The sequence below is a fragment of the Tachyglossus aculeatus genome, chromosome 5 (genome assembly GCF_015852505.1).
Source record: "Tachyglossus aculeatus isolate mTacAcu1 chromosome 5, mTacAcu1.pri, whole genome shotgun sequence".
NCBI classification, from domain to species: domain Eukaryota; kingdom Metazoa; phylum Chordata; class Mammalia; order Monotremata; family Tachyglossidae; genus Tachyglossus; species Tachyglossus aculeatus.
Window position 1 is genome coordinate 69,816,695 of NC_052070.1, and position 14,263 is coordinate 69,830,957.

Below are 14,263 nucleotides of genomic sequence, written 5' to 3' on the forward strand. Positions count from 1 at the left end.
CAATCCTAGCCTTGGTGCATCCCCAAGGAAGTGACAGCCTGAATTAAATACCTTGAATTTCGGGGAAATGCCCAGTTATTTTTTTTATTGATCGCCAGCGTGAATTAAAAAGGTGCCAAGGGTGGGGATCCTTTAACAAGCTGAGTACATTGCAAAATGAAAATACTCAAAGGTGACTGACATGAAAAAGTGTCTTAATGATAACTCACTTCATTTTATCCCAAAGTACACTGATAGTACCTCACATATTTTAGTGAATCTAAGACAGGCATATTTGTTCATGAACTCTGGTTTTCCCTAAATGACAAAGTTGAGGACAAAAGCGTTTTTAAGTGCAAACTGAAACTTCCAACTCAGGTAATTTCTCCTTTCATTTGCTGTGATCCCTTCTTACAAGAAAATTGCATTAGGCTGCTTTGTCAAAACAGGTTGTTTAAGGAATTAAGTGCTTACTGTGAGCCAAACACTCTTCCGAGCACTGAGGTAGATGCAGATAATCAGGCTGTAATAATAGTGATGGTATTTAAGTGCTTACTATGTGCCACGCGCTGTTCTAAGCACTGGGGGGGATACAAGGTAATTAGGTTGTCCCACGTGGGGCTCACAGTCTTTATCCCCATTTTGCAGATGAGGTAACAGGCACAGAGCAGTTAAGTGACTTGCCCAAAGACACCCCGTGGTGGAGCCAGGATTAGAACCCATGACCTCCGACTCCCAAGCCTATGGTCTTTCCACTGAGCCAAGCTTCTGTACCCAGTCCCTGACCACAGGACTCAAAGTCCAAGAGGGAGAACCGATATTTTGTTCCCCTTTTCCAGATGAGGTAACAGAGGCACAGAGAAGTTAAGTGACTTGCACAAGCAAGGAGTAGTGCTTTGAACCCAGGCCTCCTGACTTCCAGTTCTCTGCTCAATTCCACTAGCCCTCGCCAGCAGTGTGGCCTAGTGGATAGAGCGCGGACCTGGGTTCTAATCCTGGCTCCGCCATGTGTCTGCTGTATGACTTTGGGCAAGTTACTTTGCTTTTCAGTTACCTCATCTGTAAAATGAGGATTAAGAGTGTGAGCCCCTTATGGGATAGGAATTGTGTCCAACCCGATTAACTTGTATCTACCTCAGCGCTTAGAACAGTGCTTGGCACATAGTAAGCACTTAACAAGTTCCATAATTATTATCGTAGTTCTAATGGAAACACTCAAGACTTGAGACAGATGAAATTATTGATTGGCTTTAGAGATATCAATACCCAGATCTGAGAACTAAGGCTTTGCATGAATAGATACTCTGACACCTTGCCCACTCCCATTTTTTAAGAAACGTAGTAGTTGAGTTCTAATCCCAATTACAGAACTGCCTGTTGTGTGACACAAGTCATGTGATTTCTCTGTGCTTCATCTGTAAAATGGGATTTATTACCCGTTCCCTCTAATGGGCCCACGGTTTCCATCCCTGCCCGTTTTGCGTAACTTGCTTCGGTGCCGCTGACGCTTGCCAATGCTGGAACTGGCGTTGTTTGGCGAGGATTTGGGGGAGAGGCTAGCCGTTGGAAGGAAGGTCTCGTGGGAGATCAGAGCAGCTCCTACAGTCAGAGGTCATGGGTTCAAATCCCGGCTCCGCCAACTGTCAGCTGTGTGACTTTGGGCAAGTCACTTCGCTTCTCTGGGCCTCAGTTACCTCATCTGTAAAAATGGGGATTAAGACTGAGAGCCCCCAGTGGGACAACCTGATCACTTTGTAACCTCCCCAGCGCTTAGAACAGTGCTTTGCACATAGTAAGCGCTTAACAAATGCCATCATCATTATTATTATTATTATCCTGCCCCCCAGTGAGACGGTATCCTGTTGGCATAATATAAGGAGTGGAGCTGCTGTCTTGGCTACACAGAGACCCCCTTTCAGTCATAAGGGTGAGAAGGATCAGCCACTTCCTGCTCCAAAAGGGATGAAGAAGAAGCTAATAAAATACCTGAGCTCGAGAGCCACATTAGGTTCCAAGAAAAGCCATATTTTTTTCTTTTCCCTGTCAAGCTTAGGTTGCCGATCCCTGCCCCAGCCTTTTTACCATTCAGTTATTTCAGTCTGATAAGCTGGATAAATACATACCTCTTGTGATCATTTATCTTAGGTCACTGGCTAAACTTTGGGGGAACAATCCAGTCAGTCAGGCAGTCGTGTTTATTGAGCCCTTAGTGTGTGCAGAGCACTGTATTAAGCACTTGGAAGAGTACAGTGTAACAGTAAACAGACGCTTTCACTGCCCACAACCAGCTATAGTTTTTAGAAACCCTTTTTTTGCAGATAGTCCCCCAAACTGCTTATGAATTTTATGGCGGTTGATAGCTTCAGTTGACATTTTGTTCTCATTCAGTACGATTAATAAATGGGAAAATTGTGGCATTGTGTTAGTTTTTATTCCTTTTCGTAGCAACCCACTCATTCCTTTATATGACAGGGGAAATAATCCCTGTTTTCTTTTGAGGAGCTGCCACACTCTTTGAAAATGAGTACATAAACACACCCGTACAATATTGAGGCTGCTGTTTCAGGATTAAATTGAATGCCATTAGTGTTTTGACTCTCATTTGAGGCCAATTTGAATAAATTGACTTTTTGGCATAATGCAACTTCATGGTCCTTCAGCAGAGATTTTTTTTTTTTTCTTTTGAAGTAGTCTCTGGTGAGATAATTATTTCAAATGTCTTTTTGAGCCTTGGAATGATTTTGGAAGATAGGAAATCGCCCTCGGGGAAATTCTGTGCAAAGTGGTCCTTTGATCAAGAAAAGCACTGGGTTAATTTAGTTAAAAATTCCCTTGCTAATTAGGACGTATTTCAGGGTATCTATACAACATAACCTATCCAGATTAATTCAGATATGTTAACAGGCTATTTTATCGAAAGCATAATTTGTTATGACTGTGCTCAGGTTAAATATAATCTTTAATGACGATGACATAATTTTGAGGGAAATGTTTTACTGAGAACCTGCAAGTAAAATGCTTGTGTTTTTCGACGCAATACAGTATTTTGTTTTTGTTGTGCAGTAATACATTTAACTTATTTCTTTAATACAGTTCAGCTTTTTCAGCCGACAGACATAGGAAAAGAAAACTATTGGAAAACTCATCTCTAAACAGCAAATTATTAAAAGTAAATGTAAGTAAGTTTTAATTTGTTAGATTATAGTTGTTTGGTGGAAATTGAGCTCCAATATTGAACCGGCTATGTAATCGCAACAAATTTAAGGAAACTCCTACAAATGAACCCGTTTTGCAGATTTAACTTTAGTCCCATTGCAGAGCTCCCGCCTCCTTACCCTCCCCACTGACGCCTAAGAGACTGTTTCTGAAGGACATATCATTTCACCCACTTATATAATGAGAAACTTAAAAATAGATGGCCATGGATTTTAGCAGACCCTGTTTTGTTTTTTCTTCTTAAACGTTGGTTAATGGTTGACTGGAGACCTGCACTAAAAGCTCCTTGTGGGTAATAGTTGTGTTTAATATATCTTTTGTATCGCAGTCTCCCAAGCCCTTAGTTGTATTACCCTGCATGTAGTAAGCACTCAATAAATGCCACTGATGGGCCACAGTGTCAATCAATCAATACTGATTAAGTACAAAATAGAAAATAAGTACATTAGTTTAAAAACATCTTCAGTAGTGCTTCACACAAGCTAGCAATAGATTGTGGAAAGTGTCAGAGAGTGATAAAAATTCAATTCTCAATTCAGGCATAAAGCTAAGATTAAATGGGTAGAATTGTGGTGGAATGGAAAATATTATTTTTAGTTTGTTTCATTTTAAATTTCAGCTTTAAAAATAGTTTAGTATTACCCCAAATCAGATTAGTGACTTCCTCATTTGCACTGGACCAGTTTTACGTCTCTCATTCGCAGAGTTGGGCAAGGGAAGGTGTCCACTAATTCTGTTGTATCGTACTCACCCAAGTGTTCAGTACAGTGCTCTGCACATAGTAAGCACCCAATAATTGCCATTGATTGCCACCGGCTGGGGATCAGGACCCACGTTCAGAGGTGCTTAGGAAGGGAGCACAAGAGCTCTGGAGCAGCTAGGGGATTCATAAGGGCCCTTAGAAAAACGTTTCAGGTTCAGTTGGACTTAGACTTCCACAAAATGGTGTGAATGACATAAGTTGCTCACTGTCGCCTGTGTCTTGGTGCCCGGTATTTTTAAATGCTGACACTCTCCACCCTAACTGGGACCTGGGAATTTCCACCCGCTTGTGTGTCAGAGGCCAGTGATGCCAAGCGTTCTGCCTGGTACCCTAGCCAATCCCGGGCCAGCCGTCGGATCATTTTGACTGCCCGGCACCTTACCTGGCTCTCTTCGCTCTGCCTCCGCTCAAGAGGACTGTGATTCTCTCTGCTGACACCTCAAATTTAACGTGTCCAAAATAGAACTCCGCATCTTTCCACCCAAACTTTGTCATAATAATAATAATAATAATAATGATAAATATAGTATTTAAGTTCTAACTATGTGCCAGACACTGTACTAAGCGCTGGGGTGGATACAACCAAATTGGGTTGGACACAGTCCCTGTCCCATCTGGGGCTCACAGTTTCAATCCGCATTTTAAGAACCTCCAGGGGTTGCCCATCCACCTCCGCATCATACAGAAACTCCTTACCGTCAGCTTTAAAGCACTCAAGCACTCTTTTAGACTGTGAGCCCACTGTTGGGTAGGGACTGTCTCTATATGTTGCCAACTTGTACTTCCCAAGCGCTTAGTACAGTGCTCTGCACACAGTAAATGCTCAAGAAATACGATTGATTGATAAGTAGCTCACCCCCTCCTTTCTCGTCTCCCTGATTTCCTATTACAACCTAGCCTGCAAGTTTGCTCCTCTGTCAACCATCGTACTTCAATCTTACCTAGCTCACTGATCCCCTGCCCAGGTCTTGTCTCGGACCTGGAACTCTCTCCCCCTTCATGTGAGACAGACCACCACTCTCCCACCTTCAAAGCCTTATTAAAAATCACATCTCCTCTAAATAGCCTTCCCCTACCTAACCCTCTTTGTTCCTACTCTCCTCTCCCTTCTGCATCGCTTCTGCACTTGTATGTATACCCTTTAAGCACTTGTTATTCACCCCACCCTCAGCACGCATGTACATATCCTTAATTTACTTTAACGTCTATCTCCCCCTCTAGACTGTAAGCTCCTTTGGGCCAGAAAAGGGTTTACCAGCAGTTTTGTGTGGTACTCTCCCAAGGGCTTAGTACAGTTATCTAAACACAGTAAGCGCTCAGTAAATGCCATTGACCGAGTCCACTTTTTGTATAATTCCTCAGGGTGGATTAGGGATAAATGACATTGCCAGGTGAACAGAACTTCAGGCTGGGAGTCAGGGTCCTGAGCTCTAATCCCAGCTCTGCCATCGGCCTGCTGTATGATCTTAGGCAAGTCACTTAGCCTCTCTGGACCTCAGCTTCCCCCTCTGTAAAGTGAGAATCAAGTACCCACTCCCCCAAACTCTTAGAGTGCGAGCCCCATGTTGGTCAGAGACTGTGTGATCTGATTATCTTGCATCTAGCCCAGAGTTTAGCATGTAGTAATCAATGTTGGTATTAAGCACTTAGCGTGTGCCATACACTCTGCTAAACCCTTGGTAGATATAAGACAGTCACATCAGACACAGTCCCCTCCCTTTCCCTGCCCCTCACAGGACTCACAGTCTGAGAAAGAACAAATATTTTACCCTCATTTTACAGATGAGGCAGCTGAGCCACAGAGACGTTATGTGACTTTCCCAAGGTCACACAGCAGGCAGGTGGTGGAGTTGGGACTAGAACCTGGGTCTCCTGACTGGCAGTCCTGTGCTCTTGTCCACTAGGTCTCCCCGAAGTAAGTGGGTAATATATTCCATCACTAAGATGTCAAAAGTCAAATGATTGTAAGCTATGAATAGTTCAGAACAGAAATGCTTAGGTTTGGATTGGTAACAGCTTTTGTCTTTTGTGGGATATTATTTTTCCTCATTTTGCTTACAACAGCAAAAACTTCCCTCCTTTAATTTCTAAAACATTTGTGCTCTTGTGCTATTGCTAGCACAAAACCGGGTGGCAGGTCGATATACAGTTCAGATGTTTATCATGCAGCCTGTTGAGCAGCTCTGGAATGCAAATTATTGCTGAAGAAATAATGAGGTTCCACCACATACCGTCATTAGAGCATTATTTCCCCAGTCAAGAGCCTCTTTGGTAATAATGAAACTCCATCCAATACCTCCATTTGAGTACTGGTCCCCCATTCAAGATCCTCCTTCTTCATAATGAGGCGCCATCCACTACCTCCTCATTGAGGAGCCTCCTTCTTAAAATAAATGCTTGTTTACGCAGTTGGTAGGAACAAAGCTCCCCTGTTTATAAATGTGTATTAGATAGGGTAAATACTTTTTCTTTGGTATGGTGATAGAATCGGATGGTAATGCTATTTGCCTTTGTTTTGCGAAGTCACTTGCTATCATCATGAAGTACCGATTTGCCTTGTAAGACTCACCGATGTGCTTCCAATTTTCAGGGAAGTACCACTGCCCTCTGTGCTACAGGCCTGCGAAATCTGGGGAACACATGTTTCATGAATGCTATCCTTCAGTCTCTCAGGTAACAGGAGTCAGAGCTCCTTGCTCCATGGCGTTCTGCCAGTACTTGGCTCATCAGGCTGAAGAATGAAACTTCGCTTTCCTCCTCGTTGTTATTTCTCGCTTAGGCTCAGTAAGCTGGTGAAATTTCGATCCATGTTGTAGCTTGAGATTTGTTAGCAGAGGCATTTCAGAAAAGGGTGGGGAGGAGGTGTGAATTAAAATACCTTCTCTCTCTGTGTGGTAGTGTCCACAAATCAGTCGACGTGGACTCGGCTCAGGTGCAGAAATTGAGGCATTTTTGAATGAGGAGATTATTGTCACTTTACCTTACCCTGGCTGCCTCTTACTAAGCGCTATCTCGGAGAGGATAGAAGCCCCTGCCACCACCCTTTTCTGTCTCTGCCCAATATTCCTGTAAGACTTTATTCCAGGCAATTAAAATATATAAAAGTGCTTAGTACAGTGTTCCAAGTGCTTAGTACAGTGCTCTGCACTCAGTGAATATGAATGAATGAATGAATTAATTAAAAGGTTTTCAAAAACAGTCCCTAAATTATGTAGCCTCTTTGCTGAGAAGACTGGGAAACACTGGAGACATCTTGAATGACTCTAATAAAAGAGAATGTGATGATGTGGTTTAAAAAAAAGTTCCATTTTTCAATTCAATTTGGGAATTCTTCTAGAAGAAGGGTAGTATTTGAAGCTTGCTTCAAAGCATAGTGCCATTTCTGTTCTAAGTTGGGGTGCATTTCAAGGAAAACTGTATTTCATGCCATTTATCTCTTGTCTTTCTATTGTTTTGGTACTTCTGACCACTGTACTAAGCACTTAGTACAATGCTCTGCACACAGTAAGCGCTCAATAAATACGATTGATGAACAAGCAGGTACTTTATGTACACTGACAAGGGGTGTAGTTGAATAAAGAAACGTGGTTGGAGAGAGCACTAAAATACATATATTTTCATTGGCTTCTTCCTTTCTGTCCTGTAAGATTTTTCTTATACCTTTTTTTTAAATTTTTAAAACAGTAACATTCAGCAGTTTTGCTGTTATTTCAAAGAACTGCCAGCAGTGGAGTTACGGAATGGGAAAACAGCAGGAAGACGGACTTATCACACCAGGAGCCAAGGAGATAACAACGTGTAAGTTAATAAGAGTTTGTTCTTCCTGGTTTTGAACTGCAAGGACGAATGACTTTCACTGTGCTATTCAACCACAAAGCACAACTACGATGATCAAAGGGTTGCTTCTAAGTAGATTGTGTGTGAAACAGCAAAGAAGCGCACACACGTGTGCTGAGTTTAAAAGCTAAAAGTTCAAATGGAGGGCTTTCATAGGAGTCACTCAGGTTTTGAGGATTATCTGAATTGGGAAGTGAGAAAATTCCCAATACATGAAATCCAGCCCTAGAATTGTGGACAGGCTCTTGAGTGAACTGAAATGGACTTTTTGGTATCATCAGGAGATACAGAATTGTGGAAACATTGAACCAGTTGAATACCTGGTTTCCCCACCCCAAACTTCACCCTTTCTCGATTGATCAGTGGTTTTATTGGCCACTCACTGTGTACAGAGCACTGAACCAAGCACTTGCAGAGTACAGTACAACAGAGTTGGTGGACACGTTTGCTGACCACAGGTACCTTACAGTCTAGAGGACTTTCCACCCACCAGCATCTGCAGATTCCTACATATCTACCCTCCTGCTCTGCCAGTTAGCCTTCTCCTTTTCAAATTCATCATGCCATTTACTGTGCCTATTCACCACCTACTAGCAAACCACAGACACTTATGTCTTTTGGGGTTTCCTTTATACTTTTTCTTACTCATCACCCCTCCTTGCAAACTTTGTTTCCTGTCTCTTTCTTTTTCTCTTCCCTTCACATTTGCACCTCTTCATGAGTATTGCCTTGTTAACCCAGGGATTTCATTTTTCTTGTAAAATCAACCCCCCCCCCCCCCCCACCAAAGTTCTCCCCTCTTTCACCCATTCATTTATTACTGTACTAAGCACTTGGGAAGTACAAATCGGCAACATATAGAGACGGTCCCTACCCAACAACGGGCTCACAGTCTCACCTCAAGCCTGCCTTAAGAACAGCCCCCCAAAGCTACAGTTCAAAACAGTCCCCTGAGATCACTGTCTTTTGCAGCTAAAGTCTGGAGGCTTTTCCCACGGGGACTTCAAATGGCAGGAGTGGGGGTGATCTGAGCCAGCATGAAGGAAGAGTGAATTACCTGGAGTTTTTCTCTTTCCTGAAGCTTAGGGTCCAGGTTTGGGCAGTTCCAGGTATAATCAGCAGCAAGAAGCCATTGTTGGGTAGGGGAGGAGGCTGGCTCCTTACCTTCCCTGCCTGGGATTTTTGTGTTAGACTGGAGGATGAAGATGGGAGATTGCCACATATATGATGGTGTTTTTTTTGGCCCACAGGGTTATATTATAATGAGGCCCCACTGAATTTGCGTGTGTGTTTCTCTGCCCTTTTCTCCATTAATCAATGGTATTTAATTTAGTGCCTACTGTGTGCAGAGCACTGTACTAAGTGCTTAGAAGAATACAATACAGCAGTTTATAGACACATTCCAAGCCCACAATGAGATCATATTTTAGAAGACTATCTGTAGTATTTTTCCCGTTGTTTCCAGTTGTTTTTTTTCTTGCCCTTCATTCCCTCTGCTTTTTTCACTTTCTTTCTTTCTTTTTCTTTCTTTCTTTCTTTTTCTTTCTTTCTTTCTTTCTTTCTTTCTTGCTTGCTTTCTTTCTTTCTTTCTTTCTTTCTTGCTTGCTTTCTTTCTTTCTTTCCTTCTTTCCTTCTTTCTCTCTCTCTCTTTCTCTTTCTCTCTCTTTCTCTCTCTCTTTCTCTTTCTCTCTCTTTCTCTCTCTCTTTCTCTCTCTCTTTCTCTCTCTTTCTCTCTCTTTCTCTCTCTTTCTCTCTCTTTCTCTCTTTCTCTCTTTCTCTCTCTCTCTCTCTTTCTCTCTCTCTTTCTCTCTTTCTCTCTTTCTCTCTTTCTCTCTTTCTTTCTTTCTTCCTTCCTTCCTTCCTTCCTTCCTTCCTTCCTTCCTTCCTTCCTCCCTCCCTCCCTCCCTCCCTTTATACCTCCAGAGTACCTTCCTACTGAAATAAGGACATCACTAGCACAGGCGTGGCCTTTCCCAGGGCCTCAGTGATGTAGTCAGTCAATTGCAATAATCAATCAATCAGTCACTTACTGTGTGCAGAGCACTGCAGTAAGCACTTGGGGGGCATCCAGTACAGCAGTGTAACAGATGCATTCTCTGCCCACAATAAACTTACAGTCTAGGGCTATTGAGGTGGACATTGTACAGAGAAAGGACACTTGCTTACAACTCCAGAGGCTCTCAGGCTCCACTGCCAGTTGAGTTACAGGAAGGAAACCTGCCTTCACCATGTGAGCTGTAAATTGAGAAATGCAAGCCCTGCTACTGCCTGGACTTCCAGGGATTCCAGGAGGGGCGAGAAAGCCAGCACAATAGATTGTAGGTTGCTGGAGAACTCATGGGAAATTATTAGAAGCAGTTGTTATGATCACATAAGCAGTTGAGTGTATGAATTTTCCCACTCATCTCACCAGCGTTAACCAAATCAGGCAATCTGTTCGAGTTGTAAGTATTCATTTATGTTGTAAGTATAAAGCAGGAAGACTTAGTTTTTTAGTAGGCAGTTTCCAATTAAGCAGCAAAAAATTGAATGAGGCCTGTGGACTCTGAACTTTTTTTATATATATAGGGACGTTTTATCAATGACAAGGGGAATTCCAGTGAAATTAATTAATTACATGGTCTCAGAATCCACTCAACTGTAGGGTGAACTTAGGGAAGCAGCGGGGCCTAGTGGATAGAATACAGGCCTGGAAGTTAAAAGGACATGAATTGTAGTCCCAACTCCTCCACTCATCTCCTGTGTGACCTTGGGCAAGCCACTTCACTGTGCTCAGTTACTTCATCTGTAAAATGGGGATTAAGACTGCGAGCCCCAAGGGGAACATGGACTGTGTCCCACCTGATTACCTTGTATCTAGCCCAGCGTTTAGAACAGTGTCTGGTATATAGTAGGCGCTTAACAAACACCATAAAAAATTATGGTTTTTTAGTGGTATTTAACCACATACTAAGTGCCTACTAAGTGCACTGGGATAGATACACGCTATTCAGTTGAACACAGTCCTGGTTCCATTTTACAGGTAAGGTAACAGAGATACAGAGAAGTGAAGTGACTTGCCCCAGGTCACACAGCAGAAAAGTAACAGAGCTGGGATTAGAACCCAGGTCTTCTGTCTCCCAGGCCCATGCTTCAACCACTAGGCCATGCTGCTTCTCAGTTTTAAAAGAAAACTCTGAATGTGAGGGTGTGATATCTTGAGGTTAGAAATTATAATAAATATACACAGTGCTCTCAAATCTGTAATTTTACAAATGAAAGTGTGATGTATAAAAACCACTGCTGTTGCCTGTACAGACCTTTGCAGTTTCCAAAATGCCTGAACTCAGTGTAATGAAGATTTTTAAAAATCCGTGTGTGTGTGTGTGTTGAGTATTTTTTTAATTTTTGTATTTGTGTGTGTGTGTGTGTGTGTGTAAAGTAGATGTTTCAGACAAAATGTTTTGCCATCACTTATGGAATCTGTTTTGTGCTTTTCCCATTCCTAGTTCCTTGGTGGAAGAGTTCAGAAAGACACTCTGTGCTCTATGGCAAGGCAGCCAAACTGCTTTCAGCCCAGAGTCCCTATTTTATGTCGTTTGGAAAATCATGCCAAATTTCAGGTAAGTTCTGCTTTACGAGAGAAATGTCTTAGAGCTGTAATACAGATTTTAGGGTTTTTAAACTGAGGTCTTGGTTTGTAAACTGCTAATTCCTGAAAGAATTTCTATGCTGTGTCCACAGACATAATATAAACATAAGTTTTGTTCTTAATTAAGAAAGCATTCTCCATTTCATCAGTAGTCCGGCATTGCTAAGGAAGCTTCAAAGTTGATTTTAAAAAAAGTATTTAGGAGAAAGCATTCCTTGATTAAATAAGGGGGGGGGGGGGGGATGCATTTTATTATTCTATGATTTCCTGAAAGGAATAGATATTTTCAAAAGAAGTCCAGCCCATCTTGTAGAATGAAGTATGCCTTCACTGTGTTTTCAGATATTTATTCATACAAGACAAGATTTGGGAAAACATACTGGTCCAATTTTTGTTGGTACTCACAGCTTAAAGTGGTCAAACATCCACACCCCTTAAATGAGAATTGGAAAACTTGCCATTTTGAATCATGATTGAGTGTTTTATTGATTTCTGGCAAAAAAATGCTTCCAAAGTTAGGATTGAGCACCTTATATAGGAGCAGTGAAACTTGTTGAAGATGGCATATTTAAAAATTTGTAATGGAATAGTGTTCATTCATATTTATTGAGTGCTTACTGTGTACAGAGCACTGTACTGATTGCTTGGGAGAGTACAATACAACAATAAGTAGACACATTCCCTGCCCAGTGCTTACTATATATCAAGCACTGTTCTACACCCTGGGTCAACTACAAGTTAATCAGGTTGGACACAGTCTAATTAGGAGGGAGATGAGGTATTGTACCCCCATTTCACAGTTGAGGAAACTGAAGCACAGAGAAGTTAAGTCAGTTGTTCAAGATCACACAGCATGCACTCAGCTGGGATTTGAACCCAGGTCCTCTGACTCTTAGACCCGTGCTCTTTCCACTAGGCCATGGTGCTTCAATGACAAAGATTGTAGTGCTTGAAATGGCATGCTCTTGAGGGTCCTAGTGATTTTCTTAGTAGAGCATAGTGTATATTTGTTGCGCATGACTACAAAAAAGGGAAGTTTCAATCTGGCAAATTCAAGCAGTGAGCAAAGCATGATACCGTGTAAGAATGCAGTTCTTCATCATTTAAGCCGTGGGCAGTCTCATTGTCACAGATAATTCCGTCTTCTATCCAGTAAACTATCCCAAAATAGATCTGTTCCCTGTAGTTTGCAAGGATATTTTCAGCACTCCAGGTGTTATTTATATAGTCCTGCCACGTTTTTGGAGAATTAGCTGTCTCTGAGGTGCTTTTATGACAGGTTTTCCATTGTTTCTCCCCCCACCGCCCCCACACACACAGAGCGCACATTTTTGGAAGAGTTTAGGAAATAAGGCAGAATGTGTGTCACCATCAGTGACCCGGAGGAGTCAGTCTCAGTAGAAAAACATTTAAAGGGCAGCAAAGTTAAAGCACGATTCTGGGTTTTTCAGTGATAAAAGTGTAGTCTTTCAACTGCCTAGCCCACATCTGTGGTTTTTACTTAGGCCTAGTGATGATTAAGTTGATGATGATGGTATGTAATCGCTTACTCTTTGCCAAGCACTGTTCTGTGCAGTGGAATAAATAAAATAATCCAGTAGGACACAGTCCCTTTCCTACAAGGGGCTCACAGTCTAAGCGGGAGGGGCGTAACACTAGTGTGTTAACACAAGTCTTTTGAACAAACCTCTTTCCAGTCTCCTGAAGTATAAATCTTGTTACAGATGAAGTTTTTCTTGTCTTGAGAGACATTATTACATTTTGAATTCCTGACCCAAACTTCTTTGAGGGATTTTGAGGAAATTGTCACCATTATCACATAAACCTTCTCCGAGTTGAACTGCTTTAGAGTGTTATGGTGTATATCAGTTATTCCACTAGTAACTTTCCACTTCCCGGGGGCAAGTGCCATCAAATGTCAAATTTCTTAGTATTCCTTGGTTGGCCACTGTCATCGCCACCTGTTTAAAAGAAGCAGAGTTGTTTGTCTCCACTTTTTTCACAGACTCTGCACCTATCAGCCTCAGCCTATGACTCCACACTTAATTTTTCAGAGACTCTCCTTTGTTTGATTTCTGTGTACCATAAGGCTGGAAAACTGACTAGATTCCCTAAACAGCTTGGATCAAGTAAAGCCCTCGAAAAAGAGAATTGGCTACTGGGGAAATTTTATATTTATGCCCAGTCCATTTGAGTTTTAACCTCAGTAGGGTTGGGGTTTTTTGTTTTGTGTTTTTTTACATTTCCAGGTGTGTCTATATATGACGTTAGTCATTGATTTGAAAAGGATATGTGAGGTTTATGAGCCAGGTCTTTCTTTGTTCTCCAACTAATCAAGGAGAATCTTCATTTTCAGGGTAACAGATTTAGATTCTGTTCTCCTTGATCAGATCTATTACTACTTTCACCTTTGCTTGGAAAGCCTTTTCACTTTGCTACACATTGTTGGTTTCCAGGTTTCTTGCCACATTTTTATTAGAAACCAAGTAGGAAGTTTGCAACTTTAAAAACGCTTGCACGCACACACTGTCTCTCTCTCTCTCTGTCTCTCTCTCCCTCTCATGCAAAGTAAACAGGGGACATGTTTTTTTCCTGGAACTCTACCTTGAAGTAATAAGCTTATATTTTGAAATATTTTCATTATCAATGATCCAGTTGATTCAGTATTTTTTTTTTGCAGTTTTTGCCCTTGGTGTGAGCTGAGCTTCCTTTTTATTATCACTTTCACGTTGTGGTTCTCACGCCTTGCCCTCACCCTGCAATGCACAGGTGGCAAAGACTGCAGTGGGATAGTGAAAGCCAAACTCTTTACCGCTAGTCTGCCGTTCACAGAACCG

The 14,263-nt window shown here is 41.9% G+C and overlaps 1 protein-coding gene across 1 annotated transcript in view; it reads left to right on the forward strand.

Moving 5' to 3' along the window:
• The window catches only part of USP3 (ubiquitin specific peptidase 3), a 103,883-nt gene that overhangs the window by 57,875 nt on the left and 31,745 nt on the right, over positions 1 to 14,263 (forward strand). Inside the window, exons 5-8 of the mRNA XM_038747007.1 lie at positions 3,073 to 3,154; positions 6,549 to 6,631; positions 7,643 to 7,756; positions 11,284 to 11,397. Coding sequence (XP_038602935.1) covers positions 3,073 to 3,154; positions 6,549 to 6,631; positions 7,643 to 7,756; positions 11,284 to 11,397 — 393 coding nt within the window. The remainder of the gene's footprint in view (positions 1 to 3,072; positions 3,155 to 6,548; positions 6,632 to 7,642; positions 7,757 to 11,283; positions 11,398 to 14,263) is intronic.